The 25552-nt window shown below is 41.2% G+C and overlaps 1 protein-coding gene across 3 annotated transcripts in view; it reads right to left on the bottom strand.

Moving 5' to 3' along the window:
• Positions 1 to 25552, bottom strand: part of elovl4a (ELOVL fatty acid elongase 4a) — a 50817-nt gene that overhangs the window by 12105 nt on the left and 13160 nt on the right. For all 3 annotated transcript variants that reach the window (XM_043686960.2, XM_087982415.1, XM_043686961.2), the window contains exons 3-6: positions 12466 to 12653; positions 10824 to 10904; positions 7714 to 7885; positions 4150 to 4277 (exon numbers count right to left, since the gene is read on the bottom strand). In XM_043686960.2, the coding sequence (XP_043542895.1) occupies positions 4150 to 4277; positions 7714 to 7885; positions 10824 to 10904; positions 12466 to 12653 (569 nt within the window). The remainder of the gene's footprint in view (positions 1 to 4149; positions 4278 to 7713; positions 7886 to 10823; positions 10905 to 12465; positions 12654 to 25552) is intronic.

The raw sequence follows: 25552 nt of genomic DNA, 5'->3' as shown, positions 1-25552 counted from the left end.
CACATTGATGCCCTGGGGTTGAAGTGTTCCGAGGCGGAAGATGAGGCGTTCTTCCTCCAGGCGTCTGGTGGTGAGGGAGCAGCGGTGAAGGAGGCCCAGGATCTCCATGTCATCGGCAGAGTGGGAGGGGGAGTTGAAATGTTGGGCCACGGGGCGGTGTGGTTGATTGGTGCGGGTGTCCGGGAGATGTTCCCTAAAGCGCTCTGCCAGGAGGCGCCCAGTCTCCCCAATGTAGAGGAGACCGCATCGGGAGCAACGGGTACAATAAATGATATTAGTGGATGTGCAAGTAAAACTTTGATGGATGTGGAAGGCTCCTTTAGGGCCTTGGATAGAGGTGAGGGAGGAGGTGTGGATGGAGGTTTTACAGTTCCTGCGGTGGCAGGGGAAGGTGCCAGGATGGGAGGGTGGATTGTAGGGGGGCGTGGACCTGACCAGGTAGTCACGGAGGGAACGGTCTTTGCGGAAGGCGGAAAGGGGTGGGGAGGGAAATATATTCCTGGTAGTGGGGTCTGTTTGGAGGTGGCGGAAATGTCAGCGGACGATTTGGTTTATGCGAAGGTTGGTAGGGTGGAAGGTGAGCACCAGGGGCATTCTGTCCTTGTTACGGTTGGAGGGGTGGGATCTGAGGGCGGAGGTGCGGGATGTGGACAAGATGCATTGGAGGGCATCTTTAACCACCTGGGAAGGGAAATTGCAGTCTCTAAAGGAGGAGGCCATCTGGTGCGTTCTGTGGTGGAACAGGTCCTCTTGGGAGCAGATACGGCAGAGGCGGAGGAATTGGGAATACGGGATGGCATTTTTGCAAGAGGTAAGGTGGGAAGAAGTGTAATCCAGGTAGCTGTGGGAGTCGGTGGGTTTGTAAAAAAATGTCACTGTCAAGTCGGTTGTCATTAATGGAGATGGAGAGGTCCAGGAAGGGGAGGGAGGTGTCAGAGATGGTCCAGGTAAATTTAAGGTCAGGGTGGAATGTGTTGGTGAAGTTGATGAATTGCTCAACCTCCTCGCTGGAGCACGAGGTGGCGCCAATGCAGTCATCAATGTAGCGGAGGAAGAGGTGGGGAGTGGTACCGGTGTAATTACGGAAGATCAACTGCTCTACGTAGCCAACAAAGAGACAGGCATAGCTGGGGCCCATACGTGTGCCCATGGCTACCCCTTTGGTCTGGAGGAAGTGGGAGGATTCAGAGGAGAAACTGTTAAGGGTGAGGACCAGTTCGGCCAAATGAATGAGAGTGTCGGTGGAAGGGTACTGTTGGGGACGTCTGGAGAGGAAAAAACGGAGGGCTTGGAGGCCCTGGTCATGGCGGATGGAGGTGTAGAGGGATTGGATATCCATGGTGAAGATGAGGCGTTGGGGGCCGGGGAAACGGAGGTCTTGGAGGAGGTGGAGGGCGTGGGTGGTGTCTCGAACGTATGTGGGGAGTACCTGGACTAGGGGGGATAGGACAGTGTCGAGGTAGGTAGAGATGAGTACAGTGGGGCAGGAGCATGCTGAGACAATGGGTCGGCCAGGGGTGGTCAGGCTTGTGGATCTTGGGAAGGAGGTAGAACTGGGCAGTGCGGGGTTCCCGGACTATGAGGTTGGAAGCTGTGGGTGGGAGATCTGCTGAGGTGATGAGGTTCTGTATGGTCTGGGAGATGATGGTTTGGTGATGGGGATGGGGTCATGGTCGAGGGGGCAGTAAGAAGAGGTGTTCTCGAGTTGGCGTTTGGCTTCAGCGGTGTAGAGGTCAGTGCGCCAGACTACCACTGCGCCCCCTTTATCCGCTGGCTTGATGGTGAGGTTGGGATTGGAGCAGAGGGATTGGAGGGCTGCGCGTTGTGAGGGTGAGAGGTTGGCGTGGGGGATGGGGGTAGACAGATTGAGGCGGTTAATGTCCCAGCGGTAGTTGGAAATGAAGAGGTCGAGGGCAGGTAATAGGCCAGCGTGGGGTGTCCAAGTGGATGCAGTGTGTTGGAGGTGGGCGAAGGGGAACTCGGAAGTTGGGTGGGAATCCTGATTGTGAAAGTAAGCTCGGAGGCGGAGGCGATGGAAGAATTGTTCGACGTCACGGCATGTATTAAATTCATTGATGCGTGGACGGAGGGGGGGATGAAGCTGAGTCCTTTGCTGAGGACTGATCGTTCGTCCTCAGTGAGGGGGAGGTCTGGAGGGATGGTGAAAACTCGGCAGGGCTGTGAGCTGGGATCTGGTGTGGGTGTAGCGCTGGGAGTGGGGGCAGAACCTGTAACTGGAGTGGGTGTGATGGTGGGGGGGAATGGGGGTGGAGTCATGAGCAGGGGTAGTGTTCCCCTCGGGATTCTGGGGGGTGGGGATAGTGACAGTGGGGTCTGTGGGGGGCATGTCAGCAGAATGCAGGTGAGTGGCGTTGGTGGGGGCGGAAGTGGTGGTGACCACGGCAGTAGGGGTGGCGGAAGTCACTGAACATGTGGCATCAATGATGATGTGAGGGGCGGAAGTGATGTCACGTGTGATGCATGAGGAATTGTGAGGGGTGGAAGTGGTTGTGGGAGTGGCCATGATGGGGGTGGAAGTGACATCATCAATCAGCGTGATGGTGGCAGCTGCATCAGCCACATGGCTAATGGCGTTGGAGTAGATTCTGAGGCCAGGGGAATCTTCTGGAATGTTTGAGAAGCACTGGTTATGGAGGTGGGTAGATAAAAGTTTGTTGTACTTACAGTTTTTGATGTTTGAGATGGAATTGAAATACTGTTTGTTGAGAGTATGAATTCTCCTGAGGATGTAGTACAGAATGGGTCCTTTGCAATTCTGAGAGAGTGTGGCCCTCAGCTGAGGCAGGGCTGACTGTAGAGAGGTTAGGTGCCAGCGCATTGCTGCAAGTGTGGAGCGGAGGATCTTGGTGGTGTTTTTGAATCTGTAGTCTGTACTGTTTGTCCTGTTCGGTTCCGAACTCTGCTGGTTTAAAGATGGTCCGGAGTCCATGTGGGATGAGTTGGTTACGGAGGCAGGCACTGAGGAAGCAAATGTCACTGTGGTAGCGAGTTTGTTTCACGACATGGTTGAAGAGCTTCAGGGCAGAGGAAATGACCTGGGAGTTGCAGTGGGAGGGGGACTCCCTGAGATTCTTGTAGAGAGAGGAGGAAAACTTCTTCAAGGCAGGCATCCTTGCAAGAATCAGTTCAGCCAACCATCCATTTTAGCTTAGAAATGCATCCTGTTTTGGCATTTGACACTTCTACACTGCACTGTTTAAAATGGGTTTTTTGTCTTCCTGCCTCTCACCTCTAAATTGTAAGCTTCTGAGTTCAAGACCCACTGCAGAGCCTGAACACAAGTGAAATAAACAAGGTTGCCACTCTACTGTAGTAATGAGGAACCTTTGCACTGTTGGAGGTATTGTCTTTCAGAATAGATATTAAACCAAGTCTCCATCTACCTATTTGAGTGAGTGTACAATATTCCAAGCTACTATTCTGAAGAAGAGTATTCATCTCTCCTGTCCTGGTAAACATTCATCCTGCAATCAACAACTTAAGAAACAGAAGTGATAAAGGGCTTTTGTCCTAAACATCAATGTTCCTGCTCCTCAGATGCTGCCTGACCAGCTGTGCTTTTCCAGCACCACTGTAATCTAGACTTTGATTTCCAGCATCTGCAGTCCTCACTTTTGCCTAACTTAAGAAACAGCAGACCTGGTCATTAATATATTGCTGTTTGTGGAAGTTTGCCAAGTGCAAATTAGCTGCTGTGTTTCCTATATTACAATGGTGACGTCATATGTACTTTATTGGCTAGAAAGCACTTTGAGACATTGTGGTCCTGAAAAGGACTCTATAAATCCAAGTCTTTCTTCTCTATCTTTTTTTCAATTACAGGTTGACACAATATTGTTAGTGACTTTTTTCCACTGAGGAAAGAGTGGTATGACTGAATGGTTGAGATATATTTTTGGACCTATGTAACTGCAAGATTGAGGTCAGTTCAATTTAGCATTGTAAAGATCTTATGTCAATCAGCCAAACAGTAGAAGGCAACTAAATTAATATGCCTGGGTTGCATCTGAATCAAGTTGTAGAGAAGAATGTGCAAATACTCTCTAATCACAACATCGAGAACTCTCTAATGCACTCTTAATTTTTCTGTTGAAATTGAACTCAAATAGTTTCAAAACTTCAATTTACCAGTTGCAGGATGGTCAAATATCGTTTCCACCAGAGATATTTTTGAAACTGTGGGCCACAAGCTGCTAATCCATAGTATAGATACATAACAATATGGATAACGGCATTCATATGTGCTCCAAAAAAAGCTGGAATTGCAAAAAAAAAAAGGTGTTATTGACCTCACTGAAATACATTCTTCAAATTTAGTCACTGACAATGTTAATAATTTGTGAAAAATCTAGATCACATATTTGGCTTTTTACAATAGATATTACTACAAAGCAATCCCACTTGCCAAAGGTTGACTCACGCTGGTTCATAGCCCATAACTGCTTCAGTTAGGGATATTTTCTTCTTTGACACTTTGTAATAATGATTCTCTACAATACATTCTTCCCAGTGTCCACAGTTGTTTAATACATTATCTATAACTATGAAGGTGAGTAGTGGACAGAATGCTGAATAGTCTCAAGGAAACAAATAAAAACTTGGGACTTCAATAAAATTAGATTTGAAAGGCACAATTTTAAAAAATCTTTTCAGAACTACCAAAGCTAAATGACCCCATCTTAAATGCTAAACTTCATTACAAGATAGACTTCAGTGTCACCTATCTTTTGCATGACCTTTGCCATTTTTGAATTAGTTCAGTTTTTCTTTATAAATGAATAAGGGAAAGAAACAACTATTGAAAATTCTGCTTAGAGAGAATGCCTATTTGCTTGGACAATTTAAAACTGAGATTACTTTTTATAACCTCACAGTAGACATAGCAATCCTACACACAATGTTCTGAACTCTTAAAAGATTCGCTATTTGCTTCCAACACAAAGGCTTGATTTTCACCCAGAATTATGAGCATGTGCAGGCTGAGAAAAGCAATAAAATCCTCTCACCTCTATGGGAAATAGCAACTGGCTGGTTGGTGGAAAAGAGAATACGAGGCACCCAGAAGTTGTTAGGGGAAGACTAACAGAACAGCTGCCGGTACTCAGTCAAGTCATAATGAGAAATGTTGAGAGTCTCAGAATGCAAAAGTGGGGAACGTTCCTCTAGTATCTCAAGGTGAATCTAACTCGACTGTAATTTCAGTTCTCTTCCTTATAGTTACACTGAAAACTAACACTATATACTTCCTTGCAATTATGACAATGCTGCTCCTTTGGCAAGGTAATGTTGTCTTTGTTCTTTTTTTCCAGAGATGTTGTTAAGGCAGAGGTTCCAATATGTCTGGAATATATACTTGAAAAAGCTTTTTTAAGTGTTTTTTTTAAAAAAGCTTGTACAATGAAACGGCCAGTTCTCCCAGTTCAGGGTTTTTTTCGTTTGATTTGGTTTGGTTTTAGCAAGCGATCTGTTTGAAGTTGCTGGTCAAGTTTTTGCTGGAAACAGCTCCATGCTGACCCCCCCCCCACCCTCCCTCCCTCTCTCTCCTGTAAAAACTTGTGTTTGATTTCACCTTTTGTTTTGCCAAGGGGATGTTTTAGGGATGTTGCAAGTACTTGGAACAGCATCTTAAGTTGAGATAGAGTTGACTGAGTTTTCAGATAGGTTAAATTATTCTAATCGTGGGTCGCTTTTGTTCATGTTTCATTCAGTAGTCTATAAATAAATAGTTTTGTTTAAAACGAAGTAGTTGGGCCAGCTGCATCACTCCTGGAAAATCCACTTACACCTGCTTAAAGCAACTAGAAAAGTTAACGTCTGGGCGACCTTCCTGAAATGTTTTGAGGTCTGGCCTGGTCCATAACACAATTCAACAAGTCCCATCTATCTAGAAGTCTATTGTGTGCTTTTTCATGCATCATAACCTTGTTTTGATAGATGACAAATGTTGTTTATAGAGCAGCTTGCAATCCAAGCCACATTAATTCATGCACATTAATTCTATCAAAATATTACATTACGAGGATGATAAAATTTAAATTACCTTAATTCTCCTGGGGATTTCCCCTCAAGGCTAACAAGACCAATTGGCAAGCATGAACAATGACATATTGCAACATTGTGAATTCTATTTAAAGGCTCCAAATGAATGATATCCTCATAGGATTAACAATTGCTCCCCAACTGTCCAACTGTAAGAACAGTTATATGCATAGTTCAACTTTGAAATGAAGAAGTTGCTACTTCTAAATCACTGACTTCCTATTCTTCCACATGCTGGTTTCATTGAGTTCCTCGCAGGTAGCAATCTTTTGAAATTACTGAACTGTCTAGAACTTTCAATTTTATGTTGTAGTATCAATATTGGAAGTATCTGCAATTGTGCTGAAATATAAATGAATTTTTAAATAGAAAAACATAACTACTCTAAACAACTTCTCTGGACCTGGAACATTAAACTTTATATTTGTATATGCCAAATAATGTGCTAAACCTCTATAATTTTAAATAAATGTTTTGAAAGAATTCATTACATTTGATTATATATCGAACTAGGTGCCAATCTTTATTTCCCCTCTCTCTGCTTGATGTGCTGTCTATGGAAGCTCTTTGGTGCGACTGGCTGCTTACCCTCTTTGGTGACATCATGGTTGCTTAACATTTGAAGGTCCTTTGAATTAGTGCCTAATTCAAACTAACATTAGGAAAAAGAAAATCCATGCAATAACAATTCCTGGACCTCTGTATGCAGCTTTCTTCGCGGTCATCAGAGAGCACCATTGTTTTACTAGCAACTGTGAAAATTGACTTTCTTTTCTTCCATCGACAATTTAGAATCAAATAAACTAAGTACAGAATTTTGGGCAAAGTAACCACATATCCAGAAATCTATGTAAAGATTTTCTCATGTTCTAAGTAACCTCTTATGATAAGAGCTGAGAACACCAACCAATTAAAAGATATAAGAATACCTTAACATTTTGGTGCTTACTCTCATGAGACCAAATTCCATAGACAACTATAAATGAAAAATTTATTTTACAAAAGTAGTTTCTGGATAAAAACCCAAAGAACTGCAGATGCTTGAAATCAGAAGCAAAAAAAAATTGCTGGGAAAACTCAGCAGGTCTGGCAGTACCTGAGAAAGCAGAGTTAATGCTCTTCTGTTCTGAACAATGGTCACTGGACCCAAAACATTAACTCTATTTTCTTTCCAGACATGCTGCCAGATCTGTTGAGTTTTCACAGCATCATCTCTTTTTGTTTTTGATGCAGTACAGTCGGCCTGCTAAAACACGTGTTTTCTAAATACCAATCGCTATAACACAACTGATGAATTGAGGACACTGTTTCTAAAGCGTAAAGTTTTAAAGCATGTATTGGTTATAATATGATTCCGGCCCCATTAGTTTAAATGGTGCTGCGATTAAATTATTTTCTTATAGCACAGGATTGCACAAGAATGGACCTACCATGTTACAGCAGAACTGACTGTACCTTATGGTTTCCTCTCATTGCTATTTTATCATGTTTCTAATTTACTTTAGCAGGATCAGAATAGACATGATTCACACCACCACAGACTACATTCTTCCTCAGCAAAACTTCGCATTTTATAACGATGATGATACATATTTAGATCACCTGTTAATCAGGTGTCTAACATTTTGTAGGCAATTCTCTTTTTGTACTCACATTGCCCTCCTGCTACCCATTTGATTCCGATCCACCAGAGAGTAAACATTGTGAAGTGATGATATACGTGCAGAAAGCTGACCTGGTTAAATTTCTTCCTCAATATAAAAAATACAGTGTCCAAGTATTCAATCCCTTTTGAAACATAATACCACCACAAGGCTGACGCTATCTGTGATAACAAAAAAAAATGCATAAGACAAGAATTACTTCATCAGTTATATAAAAGATTAACTTTCAAAACATGCACATTTCATGACTGATATTTTTGCAATGTACAGAGGAACCTCGATTATCTGAATATCAATTATTCGAATTTCGGGTAATCCGAAGAAGATCTCAAGATCTCGCCAAAACGTTACATCAAAGAGGTACGTGTATTCGATTTTCCTGTACTGAGGAACACGTGAAAACGCTGGCAAAAACAAAGAAACACAAGCACCTCAAGCATCAGCGACTGGATATTGTTTCGGTAAGGGTTAGTTACACAGATCTTTGCAAAGCTAGATGTTTTACATTATTCCCATCACTTTATTGGGCCATTCGTGAAAAAAATGGCTTAGAAAGTTAACACATGCACAAGGCGGCGCTTCTGTCTTTCTATTATGACACTGAGTTCCTGGAAACTGACAAATGTTCTTGCGATCATAGAAGCTGTTCAGGATCTTGATTAATGCTGAGATTTCATGTACAGTATTTATGTGATAGTAAAGGTTTAGTTTAACCGGTAATTTGCAGAATGCAAAGAGTAGTTTGTTTTAATAGCAGACTCATTAAAATTATTGATTTAGACAAATTCTCTGGTAGAACACAGCATTAGATCAGTATGGCTTCCCTTGTTTAAGGTAAAATTATCCGAATAATCAATTATCTGAACGAAATAGTGTCCGCCCATCTCATTCAGATAATTGAGGTTCCTCTGTAAAACAAAAATTGCAAATGCTGAGAATCTGAAGAAAATATTAGCAATACTCAAAACTAGTTGAAGTACTTGTCTCCTTCAGATCAATGAGTGAGACTCCATAAAAGCTGCTACCATTTGAAATGATATGAAACTATTCTATTATTGGAAATAACAGTTCACTAACATTCTTCACTGTTCTTACCTGGTCTGTAACGCTAGTTTCACACAAAGTGGTTGACATCCTTTAAAATGTTCCAGCAAGAAATCCAATAAACACATTCTAAGGGAACTAATGACGGGGAATAAATGCTGTTTTTTTCCAGCAGCACCCATATACCAATAATTATATATTTAAAGAATGATGCATCGTTCCATTACTACAAATTGTTGCATATAAACATTTTTAAAACAAAAATAATGGAAAGGAGGAAAGAACAGTAAGGTGGAAAGACAACATAAACGAGAGAAAATAGCATTAACTTTTGGTGTCAGAGTCACAAATCTGAAAGTTCTGCTCCCAAATCTAGTCCCCATTATCTTCACAGTTTGGTGAGGGGAGAACAGAGATGGCTTGCTACTGGGGCTATACAAAATATGACTGGTAGAAGGGTTAAACTTACTTGAGTGTCTTGGAGAGACACAGCACCCTTTCAGTAACTATTCATGGACGTCAAGTGCCATTTGTGAAAAATCAAGATCCCTCTGTGATTGGTAGCAGTAGATACAGAAGTATTCAAAAAGTGGATAAACACATTAAAATGGCCAAGCCAATTGGAATCACTAGAAAGAGCTGTACAGCTATTCAAGTTTCCTGCCTTTTTAAATACTTGAAAACAAACTGAAAGTAATTTACAGAAATTCAGTTTGGTATTTACCTTTGTGGTGGCACGGTGGCCCAGTGGTTAGCAATGCTGCCTCACAGCACCAGGGTCCCAGGTTTGATTCCAGGGGAATCGAGCAACTGTCTGTGTGGAGTTTGCACATTCTCCCAGTGTCTGCATGGGTTTTCTCCAGGTGCTCCGGTTTCCTCCCACAGTCCAAAAATGCGCAAGTTAGGTGAATTGGCCATGTTAAATTGCCCATAGTGTTAGGTGCATTAGTCGAGGGAAATAGGTCTGGGTGGGTTGCTCTTCGGAGGGTCGGTGTGGACTTGTTGGGCCAAAGAGCCTGTTTCCACACTGTAGGGATTCTAATTCTAAAATAAGCCTGAAGGTTATCTGCTGCAATACGAGATCACAATCAATCATCAATAAGATGCCTGTCAGTTCAGTTTGATTGACAGCTCCAAGTGTCTATAAAGTCTCTGAAGTGGGACTATGCCATTCTCATTAGAGATTATAAGAAAATAAATGGGTCTTTATCAATAAGGTTTAAACAAAATGAAAATCAAGCATCGAACACTCAAGCATTTTATTTACTCAGCACGGGCTCTGAGTTCTGCCCATGGGGAAACTGACAGTTACCATGTAGGTTGTACGGGCAAAGAATGGTGAATGGAGGGGGGAGAATGTGCTGTCACCAAGTTGGGGTCTTTTATAGCTCCTGCACCAAGAAATGAATTGGGGGAATGAAGTGGCATGGGAAGAGTTTTAGGGGGTGGGGAGGGAAAGGTATGAGAAGATGAGAGTAGAGGGCTGTATTTTATTTTATCTCCCAAAACTTCAACAAGAGCCAAATCACTAAGGCTAACCTTCTTTCCAGACGAACTCTGTACCCAACAGCCCAAACATCTGCTGGAGCAGCATTCAAGGAACTAAATTCAAACTTTTCCCTAAGTCAGGCTTGTACAGCCCATCATGGGAGTGAAAATTCAGGCCAAATTTAAGCTATGCTATGTAATACATCTTTCCTATAAGCAAAAATTATTTCCAATTAAGCACTGTAAGCTGACCTATCTTGACACATTTCCATCAATATAATTTGAACACTGTGCACGGAGATAAAAGAAGTGATACATCATTTGATGCATAACAGTGCAGGAAAGCAAAATTACATGGGTCAAGTGCCTGACATCATGGATATCAAAAGTATCTGAAAAGACTTGTGTGTTTTGCCCTTATGAATACACCTTACTCCTTGCGGGATATGCCAGGATGCAAAAGTACATTTATCTTCAATGCCAGCTAGAAAACAAGAAGGTTCATGTCCATCACTTACCTATTACGTGTTAGTTCTCATGAATTGCATAAATAATGAAAGTACCTACCCGTACTTCATTGACATCATCTGTGTAGTTGACAGTCTGGCAAATATAACTGTATCCTGCTGCTCTTGCAGCAAAGAAGAGCTGTAAGGAACAATAAATCAACAGTGTCAATAGTGATGAATAACAAGGAAAGACTGCTAAATATTTTACATCTGTGCCTGAAAATGTACAAAAATGCCCATTTTAAGGAAGAGAAAAAAGGTCTTGATTAAAAATGCATTTAAGGTATTGGTTAGTGTTTCTGTTACAAGGCTGATTATCAGCTTTTCACATGTAATTAATCAGCAATTAATAGAGGTATCTTAAGAGCACTAAATTTTGCTATAAGCAATCATTTTACATTTTCTACACTACAGCTTTGATTATAGTTCAAAAGTATTCACTGCCTGATTAAGCATTTTAGAAGGTCCCAGGATTATGAAAATAAATTAATGAAATTTCCTTATTTCTATAATTTACAGACAAATTTATACATTTTCTCATTCATTCCCAAACGTACAGAAGTCATTATTTGGCGATTTCAGTAGTCTGAAGCCTATTTCATGTCAGTGATCATTTGTTTGCCCATATTGGCATCCCAGGTTTTGAATTTGAGGCCAATGTAGTACCTTTTGGCTAAGTGGTTTGACAACAGTCTGGTCAGTATACGGAGTCCTCTTTATAATGCCCACAATTACACAATTGGAGAAATGAAAAAAAGGGAACGAATGGGAAGGGAAGAATTTTCACTTAGATAGTTTCACAACCTCAGGAAATGCCAAAGTGCACCACATTGAATAATGCATTTTTTAAGTGCAGTCACAACTGCACTTGAATGAAATGGCAATGAGGTAAATTATTGACCAGACAACACAACTGCTGCTAAATTCAGCCTCAGGTGTCAGGAAGAATGGTGCGATTTAAAACAAGAAAATTGTGAGATTCTTTATTTTCTTTTCTCTTTTTCATTTAAGAACCAAGTAAAGGATAAGGGTAGCTAAGTCACCTACTTGTCAATTTATGCTGTAGTGCTCACCTACTTTTCAGGAGCTTGCAATGAATTTATCCTTCCAATCTCTTCAACTTTCACTTAGCATCTCTGCATGATAGTGTGGCCAAGACTGATGATTTCTACTTTTAGATCTAAATGGAATATTCTCTAAATTCAACAGATTGAACCAGCTCCTTGTCTTTTACAATAAAAAACTAAAAGGTGACCTAGTAGAGGTGTTTAAAATTATGAAGAGGTTCAGTGTAAAAGTAAATGTAACAAATGTTACCATGGTGGCACAGTGCAAAATATTGGGCCATAATTATCAGAATCACCAACTAAAGAATTTAGGAGAAAATCCTTTACCCAGAGGATGGTTAGCTAGGAGTAATTTAGGCTAATAGTGTAGATGCAATTAAGGGGAATCTAGAAAAACATGACAAAGGAAATACAAGGAGGATATGTTTACAGGATGGGAAGAAGATTGGAGAAGATAGTGTGATGCATAAACACCAACAACTAACATTGGTCAGAGTGTTTTGTTATGGTTTGGTAAATGTTACATAATGTTTTCTTTAAAATCTCAACACACACAAATGAAAATAGCATACCTCCAAGGACCCAGTAGAAAGAGCCAAATGAAGCAGAATATTTAGGTCTGATAAGACTAACCTCTTTAAAGATGTAGAAATTTAGTATCACCATTCCAAAGTTGTAGAAAATAAGCAGTGAGCGTAGCTGAAAAGGCTCCCTGTTCTTCATCCATTTTGGACCCAGCCAAACAAAGAGAAGGTAAAGACTGCTCACTGCCAATGTCGGCAGGGGTGACTGCATCAAAGTCCAGTTTTCCACTCGCTTGTCTGTTAAAATAATGGACAAGTTATAAATGTGCTTTTATGATTTAAAAAGATAGCTGCATGAATAAACAATTTTTAATTCAAGCTGCTATAATAGTACTACATTATATTGCTATTATATTTAATTCCTTGAACAGGTGCATGCATGTCAATGTTAAGTAGATTGTATATCCCAGCAAACAGGCTGAAATGGAAGTAGAGTCTTCTTTGGTAGAAGGATCTCCAAAGCAAACTCCTGAAGAAGAATTCAGCATGACCAAAGCATCTTCTGGGCTGCATGTAGTCAGAATAATATTTAGTTCATCTGACAATTATGCCATCTCAGAACTGCTATATTGCTAATTATCGTTCCCAAACTGTTGAAATGATTGTCATTCCCCACATATCCACACTTGGCGTTTGATCATAAACAATTGTTTTCAAAAAGTCTAACTGATAATATTCAATCTCCAAATACCCATTGTGACAGGGCTGTGCATTTTAGGTGATAAATGGGGCAAGAGATCTCACTTGGGCTTGAAATAGCTTTTCATTTGTCTTAGGAGAATACTGATTTGGCTGCAGCATAGAATTTTCTGTTACATATTCTTACCGATTGTGGAGAAGTAGCATTATGAAAGCATGACTGAATCTTATCAACAGGAAGTAGGCATCCCAAAGAGGAAACTGAAGGTTTCTAATATTTTATATTAATCACAAACTAGTGTCTACATAAACGGTAAATGCAAAGCTATCCATGAACAAATGTCAAGATATCAAATTAAACCAACAAAGTTGTCATGTTTTTGTCCATTTCATGTTTACATTTACACAAGTATGCACCACTCTCTCAAAAACTAGCTCAGCCAACTCTGGTCCAGTTCTTTTCATAGTCAGTCCTCCAGCTGTCACACCCTAACTAATGCTCATAGTCCCCCATGCCCTCTCATCTAACATCCTCTAACTGCAAAACTGGTGAACCACATAATAATATGGACAATTCATTAAATTAAAACCATTCTACGTTCCTTTTGAAAAAGGCTTACTTTCATATATTATAATAAACTGCCAATGCAAAGAGCCAGAGAAAGTCCAATTGAAAAAAACCTTTTATCCAGTTAACACCATATAATCTTGTCCTTAGAATGAAGCCCATTCCACCTTCTTACCTGGATGCAGGACAGCGAAAGTAACCCTAACATTCGCCATTGCTAAAATATCAATGAAGGAAAATATGACTACAGTTCCCCACTTCCATCTCTGGAAGATATAAGTCACAACAATCAATTGACAATTCTGTTCCTCAATTATATTGTTCTTCTGCCCATAATGTTATCATTTAAAACTAGATAGTTAAGGACAGCAAAATCTAGCCTGATCCAGACAGTAAGAGTAGTATTGTCAATCTGTGATATTTATTTTTCAAAGAAAAGCACCATATATTTCCAAAAACACAAGTCAGTATTTGCTGGCTTTACATATAGTGGCTTGATGTGCAAAAGTAAGGAAGAAAAAACCTTTACAAGTCATTTTTAGGCATTGTCTACAATTGTACACAGCACACCAGTGTCTTGTGATGGTAGACATAGGATTTAGAACAGGGTTTTCCCAAAGTAGAGTCACAACTCTAGAGGTAACAATGGTCAATCTTCCTTCACCTCCTCTTGTAGGTCTTCTCTGCCTTCTTCATGCAACAAAACATCACAACAATTTCAAGCCACAAAAAGGGGTTACAACAGGACAATAGTTTGGGAAACACTGATTTAGAAAGTGGATAACTATGTATTTTCTTCATCTGCACCTTCTCTGGTCATTTTGGGCATCTTGCTCTCAGACTCACATTTTACTCAATTTGTTTCACCTTACAATTATGGCATTCACTTTGAAAAGCATTCTCAAAGTGTGCTTTTCAGCTCCATTTTTAGCCACTTCCTCCAAACTCCCTACTATGCATGATTCTGAGTCCCACTTATGAAGATTGAAATAGAAGGTTCTCAGAGGACTTGACAAGATAGATATGGAAAGGTTGTTTCCCTGCATAGGTGACTCGAGGACCAAAGGACATAATCTCACAATAAAGGGTGATCTTCTTTAGGGCACAGATGATCTTCTCAGAGGAAGTCAATCTGTGACATGCTTTACCACAGAGGGCTTTAGAGGCTGGATTGTTCAGCATCATCAAAGCCGACAGATATTTAATCAGGAAGGGAATCAAGGGGTATGGGGAAAAGGCAGGAAAGTGGAGTGGAGGATTATCAGATCAGCCTTGATCTAATTGAATGGCAGAGCGGAATCTATAGGCTGAATGGCCTACTTCAACTTCTAAATCTTATGGTCTTAATTACTGCTGGTTTCAAACCTTGGAATTGCATGGCTTTCAATTTCATCCATTTATCAAAAAAAAAAAGTACTGGTTCCTACCAAAATCTTAACACATTCCAACAACCTTAATGAGTCAGAATAGCACTCAAACGCAAGAGATCATTCTAGAAAATAAGTCAGCAGACTCACAACTAATTTTAAACATCCACTCCTGCTACCAGAGTGTGGAAGTGTTCAGCAGGACAGAAATGTTTTCCAAAGGGTGACAGGAACGTTTTGTTCACACTCTTCAGCACTTCCCACCAGCAAGGTTAAATATTTAGACAAATGTGGACATAATGAAAACAAAAGCCAGAGCCCAATTTTTCTAAACATTTAGCAATTGAGGCATTTTTCAAATTGTTTCACTTCAGAAACTTGAACTATTAAAAAAAACACATCCATTAGACAAATCATTCATATAACCTTTGCAGAGAGTGTGTTACTGGAAAAGTACAGCAGATCAGGCAGCATCCAAGGAGTAGGAGAAAGACGTTTTGTGCATAAGCCCTTCATCAGGAACCACACTTTTCCAGTACCACACTTTCAACTCTGATCTCCAGCATCTGCAGTCCTCACTTTCTACTATATATAACCTTTGGTTTGGGTTATAGGTTCTGCAAGAGCCACTCAGCACCTGACTTCATTACAGCCTTGGTTCAAACATGGATAAAACAGCTGAATTTCAGAAGTGAAGTGAGAGTTACAGCCCTTTACATCAAGGCCATATTTGACAGAGTGGCATCAAAGAGCCCTATCAAACCTGGAATCAATGGTATTGGGGGCAAATGCTCCACTGGTTAGAATCATACCTGGCACAAAGGAAGATGGTTGTGGTTGTTTGAGGTCAGTCACCTCAGCTCCAGGTGTTTCTCAGGGTACTGGTATTACCAATATCAACATCCTTGGGATTACCATTGACCTGAAACTCAATTGGACTCACCACATAAACACAGTAGCTACTAGAAAAGGTCAAAGGCTAGAAATAGTGCCCACCATATACATGGAAAGAGAGTGATGGGATATTCCCCACTTGCCTGGATGCGTGCGGCTCCAAGAACACTCAAGAAGCTTGATACCATCCAGAACAAAGCAGTCCGCTTGATTGGCATCACATCCAAAAGCACCCACTTCCTGCATCACTGACACTCAGGAGCAGGAGCATGTACTCTCTACAAGATGCAATGCAGAATTTCACCGAAAGGTCCTTAGACAGCATCTTCTGAACCCACAATAACTGGCATCTAGAAGGACATGAGCAGCAGATACATGGGAACACTGCTGCCTGCAATATCTCTCCAAGCCACTCAACATCCTGACTTGGAAATATATCACCTTTCCTTCACTGTTGCCGGGTCAAAATCCTGGAATTCCCTCCCTAAGGGTCAACCTACAGCTCATGGGCAGTAGTCGTTCAAGGTGGCAGCTTAGCACCACTGTCTGAAGGGCAATTAGGAACAAACAATAAATGCTGACCATCCAGAGATGCCCACATCCCACAAAAGAATTTTTTAAAAATCTGCTGTGGATCTTAATTAGCATTGTGAATTAACAATCAGAAGTAGACTTGTTGGAGGTTAAGATTAAGTTGTTTCACAGTCAACAAATTGATGTGGTATTTAAATTAATGTACTCAGATCTTGCTAATGTGTCATTTTGGATGACGCGACAACAAACAACTACATGATTAACGTAATTCAGTTGCCAGACTTAGTGCTGAATGAAACTATAAAACTAATTCATTTGGGATAATATCAGTTAGCTTTCATAAGTTTAATCCAAGCCAAGAGTTACAGAGTACACATTTCTTTTTCCTCCTGCAGCAACGACAATTATAGGCAACGTATGGAAATTTGCAGCATGTCAATTGGTTGCGTGTAACTTTGAAATTTGCTTTCCACAATTAAACAGTAATTTGCACTGGTATATCTTAAGGAAAAGATATTATTTCATTGGACCCAGTTCAGAGAATGTTCAATAGGCTGATCTCAGTATCAGCAAAGGCTAAACAAGTTGGGACTCTACTCACTGGAGTTTAGAAGAACGAGAGGTGATCTAATTGAAATATATAGGATTCTTAAGGAGCTTCACAGGTTAAATGCTGAGAGAGTTGAATGTCGTAAGATATGCTATGCAATTTACAGGAAACAGAGATAGAAATGTTCTTGATTAATAAGGGGATCAAGGAAATAGGGGGAAGGCAGGAGAATGGGCTTGAAAAACACATCAGCGATGATCAAATGGCAGAGCAGACTGAAATGTCCGAATGGCATAATTCTGCTCTAATAGGAGCAGAATCAAACAACTCAACACTAAGCCACAAAATGAGATATCATGAAAAAAAAGACCAAATACTGGCTAAAATTTTTTTAAACAATTCTTTGCAAAGGATGAGAGGTACAGAGGCAAGGGGGTTAAGACAGGCAGTTCAGAGTTTGGGGATAGGCAGCTGAAAGTATTACCATAAATGATGTTGCAATTAGACAGTAAATACACAACAGGTTAAAAGTGAAGAAATATTAGAGCTTTGCAAGGCACTTTTAGGTTGGAACAGGCTATAGAAGAAGGGAGCGATAAAGCCAAGGAATGATTTGAAAACAAGAATGGGAATTTTAAAATTGATGGGTTTCCACACTGGGAGCTAATGGTGGTCAGTCAGCACAGAGATGTGTGCAAACTGGGCTTGGTAGGAGTTAGGATATGGGTTGAATTCTAGATGACTTCAAGGTTATGGACAATTGCAGTCAAGATATGTTATGGAGCTGGAAATAGATAATTTTGGTGATAGCATCAATATATGGTTGGAAGCTTATTTCGGACTGAAATACAAAACCAAGAACATATGATTCATCCTCAGACAAAGATGGTGGAAAGGGAGCTAAGTTTGAGGCATGGGCCAAAGTCAATGACTTCAGTCTTGTTAAAATTTAGCTTGAAGAAATTCCTGCTCATCAGTACTGGATGTTAATGAGGTAGAAGAACAATTCAGAAAGTTTATGGAGGAGCTGAAAAGGTAAAATAGGGCACCATCAGAATATGTTCAGCATGCCCTCAGATAATGCCAGTAACAACTTTTGGTGAAGCACCTTTCATTTTAAAATCATCCCATCCTATTTCCCCTTGTTTTTCTTTTGTGGGATGTGCGGGCAAACACTTACCTACATAATAAGCACGTTCTCCTTAACTGATTGTAAAGCACATCAGCACATCCTGCAGATACATCTTAAAAATATGATAAACATTAAGATTTCTACATCAGATGACATTAAAGTGTGAGGAATGAATTACAGACCATAAGATATAGGAGCATAATTTGGCCAGTCGGCCCATTGAGTCTGTTCCGCCATTCAATCATGGCTGATATGTTTCTCAACTCCAGTCTCCTACCTTCTCCCTATAACCCTTGATCCCCTTACCAATCAGAACCTATTTATCTGTCTCAAATACACTCGATGCTTGGCCTTGGTAATAAGTTCTACAGATTATCCATCCTCTAGGTGGAGAAATTCCTCTACATCTCAGTTCTAAAGGGTTGCCCCTTCAATCTGAGACTGTGCCCTCAGATCCTAGTTTCTCCTACTGGAGACATATTCTCCATGTCCACCGCATCCAGGTCTCTCAGTGTTCTGTAAGTTTCAATGAGATCCTTCCTCATCCTTCTTAATTCCATCGAGTACAGATCCAGAGTCCTCAACAGCTCCTCATATGACAAGCTCAAGACAAGACAATGCAAGACAAAAAGGCACATGTTTTACTGAATTTCATTTTGACCAATCATTTTCTCCCTGGGCCTCTAACAATGAATTCTAAGATTCAAGGTTATCAGAATAATATGATGCAACATTAATGAATAGGTATTGCATGAACTGATGAGACACATACATGTAACTGACAGAGAAATTGAATATTATGACTGAGGTCAGGTGGGAATTTGGGGGGGGTAAGGTTGGCAAATGGGAGAGAAGGGGAACAGAAGTTGAATGGTTTGTAATTCATGAAAATTTGATTGTGAAAACTAGCTCTCAAGAGTGACTAATAGCAACAAAAAAATAGGTACGGTCATAAAATTTACAGCTGGAACTGTAAGCATTTTGATCGCAGGGATGATGGGCTAAAAAACATACAATGAATAGTGTGTGAAATCTTGGTGGTATCTTGAAAGGTGAAGCATGCTGAAGCCTAATGGCATATAGATAGGATTTAAATCTGATAGTGTTAGATTTTGAGCCCAACACTATTTTATAATGGCCTAGACCATAAGCCCTATCATCAAAATGAGTCTATCCTCAAATGCAACGAATCCTGAACAATATCCAGGCTTGATCTAAAAAGAGACAAATAACCTTCATGCCACACAAGTGCCAGATAACAAGAACCCTGACCTTAAATTTACCTGGACCATCTCTGACACCTCCCTCCCCTTCCTGGAAAAACCTCTCCATCTCCATGAATGACGACCGACTTGACAGTGACATTTTTTACAAATCCACCGACTCCCACAGCTACCTGGATTACACCTCTTGCAAAAAATGCCATCCTGTATTCCCAATTCCTCCGCCTCCGCCGTATCTGCTCCCAGGAGGACCAGTTCCACCACAGAACACACCAGATGGCCTCCTTCTTTAGAGATCGCAATTTCCCTTCCCACGTGGTTAAAGATGCCCTCCAACGCATCTTGTCCACATCCCGCACCTCCGCCCTCAGACCCCACCCCTCCAACCGTAACAAGGACAGAACGCCCCTGGTGCTCACCTTCCACTCTACCAACCTTCGCATAAACCAAATCATCCGCTGACATTTCCGCCACCTCCAAACAGACCCCACTACGAGGAATATATTTCCCTCCCCACTCCTTTCCGCCTTCCGCAAAGACCGTTCCCTCCGTGACTACCTGGTCAGGTCCACGCCCCCCTACAACCCACCCTCCCATCCTGGCACCTTCCCCTGCCACCGCAGGAACTGTAAAACCTGTGCCCACACCTCCTCCCTCGCCTCTATCCAAGGCCCTAAAGGAGCCTTCCACATCCATCAAAGTTTTACCTGCACATCCACTAATATCATTTATTGTATCCGTTGCTCCCGATGCGGTCTCCTCTACATTGGGGAGACTGGGCGCCTCCTGGCAGAGCGCTTTAGGGAACATCTCCCGGACACCCGCACCAATCAACCACACCGCCCCGTGGCCCAACATTTCAACTCCCCCTCCCACTCTACCGATGACATGGAGGTCCTGTGCTTCCTTCACCGCCGCTCCCTCACCACCAGACGCCTGGAGGAAGAACGCCTCATCTTCCGCCTCGGAACACTTCAACCCCAGGGCATCAATGTGGACTTCAACAGTTTCCTCATTTCCCCTTCCCCAACCTCACCCTAGTTCCAAACTTCCAGCTCAGCACTGTCCCCGTGACTTGTCCGGACTTGTCCTACCTGCCTATCTCCTTTTCCACCTATCCACTCCACCCTCTCCTCCCTGACCTATCACCTTCATCCCCTCCCCCACTCACCCATTGTACTCTATGCTACTTTCTCCCCATCCCTACCCTCCTCTAGCTTATCTCTCCACGCTTCAGGCTCACTGCCTTTATTCCTGATGAAGGGCTTTTGCCCGAAACGTCGATTTCGAAGCTCCTTGGATGCTGCCTGAACTGCTGTGCTCTTCCAGCACCACTAATCCAGAATCTGGTTTCCAGCATCTGCTGTCATTGTTTTTACCTCGTTGATTAGAACCTAACAAATGCCTCTTGATATTCAATGATATTACCATTGCTGAATCCCTCACTATCTACTCCCAACTTGAGAGTCACCAGTGATCAGGAACTGAACTGGATGCAAAAGCTAGTATAAATACAATGTTTACGAAAGCACGTCAGAGGATGGAAAACCTGCAGTGAGTAACCTTCCGATTCTCCAAAGCATTTCCTTCATTTACAAGGCACAAGTCAGGAACTTGATGGAATGCTCTCCACTTTCCTGGATGAATGCAGCTCCAACAACAGTCAAGAGGCTTGACAGCATCTAGGTCAAAGCAACCTGCTTTATTGGCATCACATCTATAAATATTCACTCCCTCCACCATCGACACAGTAGTAGTTGTGTGTACCATCTACAAGATGAGTGCAGAGCAGAAATTTACGAAGGGTCATTAGCAACTTCCTAATGCACGACCATTATCATTTAGAAGCTCAAAGATAGTAAAAGACCAGCATCTGCAAGTTGCCCTACAAGCCACTGGTCATCCTGATTTAGAATTAGATCTGTCCCTCGGTTAAAGTCCTGGGATTGCCTCCCTAACAACACTGTGGACTTATCCATACCAAATAGTCTGCAACAGTTCAAGAAAGCAGCTCATCACCACCATCACCTTCTCATGGGCAATTAGGGATGGACAATAAATAATTCAGAGCTGGAAATGTGTTGCTGGAAAAGCGCAGCAGGTCAGGCAGCATCCAGGGAACAGGAGAATCGAAGTTTCGGGCATAAGCCCTTCTTCAGGAATGAGGAAAGTTTGTCCAGCAGGCTAAGATAAAAGGTAGGGAGGAGGGACTTGGGGGAGGGGCGTCGGAAATGTGATAGGTGGAAAGAGGTCAAGGTGAGGGTGATAGGTCAGACTGGGGTGGGGGCGGAGAAGTCGGGAAGAAGATTGCAGGTTAGGAAGGCGGTGCTGAATTCGATGGATTTGACTGAGACAGGGTGGGGGGAGGGGAAATGAGGAAACTGGTGAAATCCGAGTTCATCCCTTGTGGTTGGAGGGTTCCTAGGCGGAAGATGAGGCGTTCTTCCTCCAACCGTCGTTTTGTTGTGGTCTGACGATGGAGGAGTCCAAAGACCTGCATATCCATGGTGGAGTGGGAGGGGGAATTGAAATGTTGAGCCACAGGGTGGTTGGGTTGGTTGGTCTAAATAATTCAGGCCCAGCCTGCAACAACCCCATCCACCAAAAGAATCAAAACACTGCATTTTGTTGCACCAAGCCACATAAAAAGGACAGCAAATGATTTAACCTTCCCTGGAACTGAACTCTTCCTAATAAAATGCAGGCTTTCAAATATTAGCTTAGTTTGCTTCAGTCAGTGTTGCTGGTTCACAAGAATTTTGTACTGATGGGCTGTAGATCCAAAAAGTGCAAAACCAACATTTGTGTCAAAGTCCATGTTCAAGTCAAGATGAAGGAAGTAGGACTGCATTGAAGGAAAAAACGGATGAAAATGGTGTAAAGGAGAAAGTATGGAAACGTGCAGAAGATAGGATCATTAACCTGTACAAAAGGGAAGGCCTCAAGAGAAATTGAGAAAAGTGCAAAAAGCCCACTGTCAACTGATTAGGCAAATAAACAATTAAAAGCGATCAAACATCAGCCAATCAATTCATTTGAAATGTCTTCTAAACTTTTCAGGAGATATTTTGTTTTTCAGCTACGCATGAGAACATAACAAATACATTTTCATCAAAATAATTCTTGACAAACAGCATCAAGTTCATCGGCTCCTGCTGCAATGCCTTCAGGCAGTGATAACTGGTCTTCGGTGGCAATAACAATTTTCATTTTCTGCTATGACTCAAGTCATCAGGGGACGTTCCTTCATCCTTCTATAGCTATGCTGATAATTTGGAATAGGCTGAATTTGACTTCCTTCTTGTTGATATGATTATGTATCATGATGAAGTCTGACCCAGAAACAGTACATCAAGGAAAATGTGTAATTTCTTTCAAAGGTTTGTGGAACCTGTCACTTTTTAAAAAAAAAAATCTGCAAGGATTGTTTTGAGTTTGCATCAGTGTGAAAGGGAATTTTTTTTTGGACAATAAGAAACATGGTCTATGTGGTCTGGAAGCAGTATCAACAGAAGGACACTGAGGAAGAAGTTGTGTGACTGGCAGATAAAAGAGAGCTACAGACACAAAGGAGAGATACAAGCAGAAAAGCTGGATGGAGGATGAAGATTCAAATGCAGACAAAGATAAAGGAGACACAGACAGAGACAGAAAGAGAAACACACTGAATTCTTGTGACGAGATGAAGTAAATCACTCTAGAAGTCAGTTTTTCAGTTAGGCAGAAAAGCAGACAGGAGTTCTTCGAGGTATTTTTTAAGAATTCATTCAGAGGATGTGGATATCATTTCCCATGCCTAATTGCCCAGAGAACAGTTAAGTCAACCCACTGGAGTCACATGTAGGCCAGACCAGGTAAGGATAGAGATTTCCTTCCCTAAAGGACATAAGTGAACCAGATATGTTTTTCCCATGACCAACATGAATTACATGATTGCCATTAGACCAGCTTCTTCAGATCCCAGATTTTTAAATTAATTTAAATCTGCAATGGTTGGAACATTGGTCTGCGGATCTGGTTTGCAAATCCTATGACATTACCACTACTCCACCGTCTCCATAAGTTATGAAGAAGTCGTACCCAGACTCAAAATCTGGGTGTCTCTCTCTCTCTCCAAATACAGTCAGACCTGTTGAGTTTCTATAGCATTGTCTGTGTTTGTTTCAGATTTCCAGCATTCACAGTATTTTGCTTATATTTTGGTGCATGATTGGTTTCAGTGTCATGTTCACTGTTAGCTCTACCTGATTCCCTAAACAATACTGAATTTCGCTCTCCTTACCACAAATCCTCCCACTGTTCGAAGAATGTCACAAACAATCCAGAGTCCTTAAGTTAGAACTTCCTATCACTAAGCCTCCTATAGTGGCTTACTTCTAACACCAGATGTCAGGATATCATTTCCATGTCTTCAAGATCAAATTCATATCTTCACTTTCCTAAAACACCTCCATAACTATCTCTCTGAACTGATCCCATATCATTTTGAAAATTTTCTGTTCAGCCATCATCTGTGACCTCCACCAGTCATTTTCAGTCAACTATTTCTCTTCAGGTTCTACTTTTGTATCTTTTTACAGATGCTATCATTACCCCTCTTCAAAGGCCCTACTGGGTTTCTCCATTAACTGTAGGCAGTGACCATTTCCATTTTTACAAATCCTTTATCATTTTGAAATCCCAAAAATTTCAATAACTTGAGAAGTTAAAGTTGGACGGTACTTACGATGTGAATTTGTCCAATTTAGTTTCGATCCCACTGACAGCATTAAGGCTACTCAAAATTTCTAAAGGCATTCAATATGGCTATTCCAAGCAACTTTCCTTGATCTCCCTGCAGTATTCAACATATTGCTACTCTTGTTCCATTTCTTGTGGTCTTTCCTGAGTTATTCTTTTATCCTTAATGTATTTGTAAAATAATTTATGATTTTCCTTTATCTAAATGCTATGATCCTTTCATGTCACCTTTTTAATCTTCTAGTTTCAAGTTATTCTGTACTCCTCTAGGGCTTTAACTGTTTTGAGTCCTCAGTATTTGACAAAATACTCCATTTTTTTCTCTATATCCAATGGTGCATATTCTTCAATATCCAAGGTTCATTTGAAATTGTTGATCCCATCCTTTCCCTTACTACAACATGTTGGCCCTGTACTCTTCCTATTCTCTTCCGGAGTGTGTCACACTGCTCGGACATAGACTAATCCAAAACAAAATCAACTCCCAGTTGACTCTGATCAAATCATAGCCGACCTTATTAAAATTGGCCTTCCCCCAATTCTGGGGGAAACTCATCTTGTCCTTTTACTTAATAATTTTGAATCAAACTGAATTATGACTTCTGTCTGCAAAATGCTCCGCCACTGATACTTCAACCACTTGCCCAGCTTCATAACCCAAAATTAAGTCTAGGACCAGTCCAACTCTTGTATGGTTTTCTATATACTGGCTTTGGGATAATAGGCAGGTTAAATGAATGGGCAAAAATTTGATGATGGAATATAATTTGGGAAAATGTGAGGTGATGCATCTTGGCAAGAAGAATAGAGAAGATAAATCAATTTAAAGAATGCTGCAACGTTTGGATTTTGTGAATCACAAAAAGCGAGCATACAAGTAAAAGAAAATGGAATGTTGGTCTTTATTTCAAATGGAGTGGAGCATTAAAATAGGGAAGTCACCACAGCAATAGGTCACTGAACGTTTTTGATCCCTTTATTTAAGAAGAGATGTACTGATATTGGAGACAGTTCAGAGAAGGTTCACTTGGTTGACCACAGAATGGATTTCCTTACGAGGAAGATGGGCCTATACTCACTGGAGTTTAGAATAATTGCAGGTGACCTCCATCGAAACAAAAATTGTTTGGGGGCTTGGCAGGGTAGATGAGAGGTTGTTTCCCAGTGTAGAAGAGACCAGAACTGGAAAGTATAATCTAAGAGTAAGAGATTGCCCATTTAAGACAGAAATAAGGATGAATTGCTTCTTTCAGAAGGTATTGAATGTGTGGAATGCTTTACAATACAGGACTGTAGAAGGTAGGTCATCAAGTATATTCAAGGCTGAGAAAGACAGATTTTTGATCTTTTGTGAAGATCTGGAGCTCAGGTTGTGCATGAAGTTGATGGTTGGCTCGCCAAGCTGGTCGATTTTCTTGCAAAGGTTTTGCCTCCCTCCTGGATGACACCTTCAGTACTATGTAGCCTCCTAATGAAGGGCTGTTGTTGT

This window comes from Chiloscyllium plagiosum, unplaced genomic scaffold (assembly GCF_037043375.1).
Source record: "Chiloscyllium plagiosum isolate Xiang-an unplaced genomic scaffold, Cpla_swu_hap1 HiC_scaffold_3, whole genome shotgun sequence".
Taxonomy (NCBI): domain Eukaryota; kingdom Metazoa; phylum Chordata; class Chondrichthyes; order Orectolobiformes; family Hemiscylliidae; genus Chiloscyllium; species Chiloscyllium plagiosum.
The sequence above is the reverse complement of the archived record's forward strand: the minus strand, read 5'-3'. Positions and strand labels throughout refer to the sequence as shown.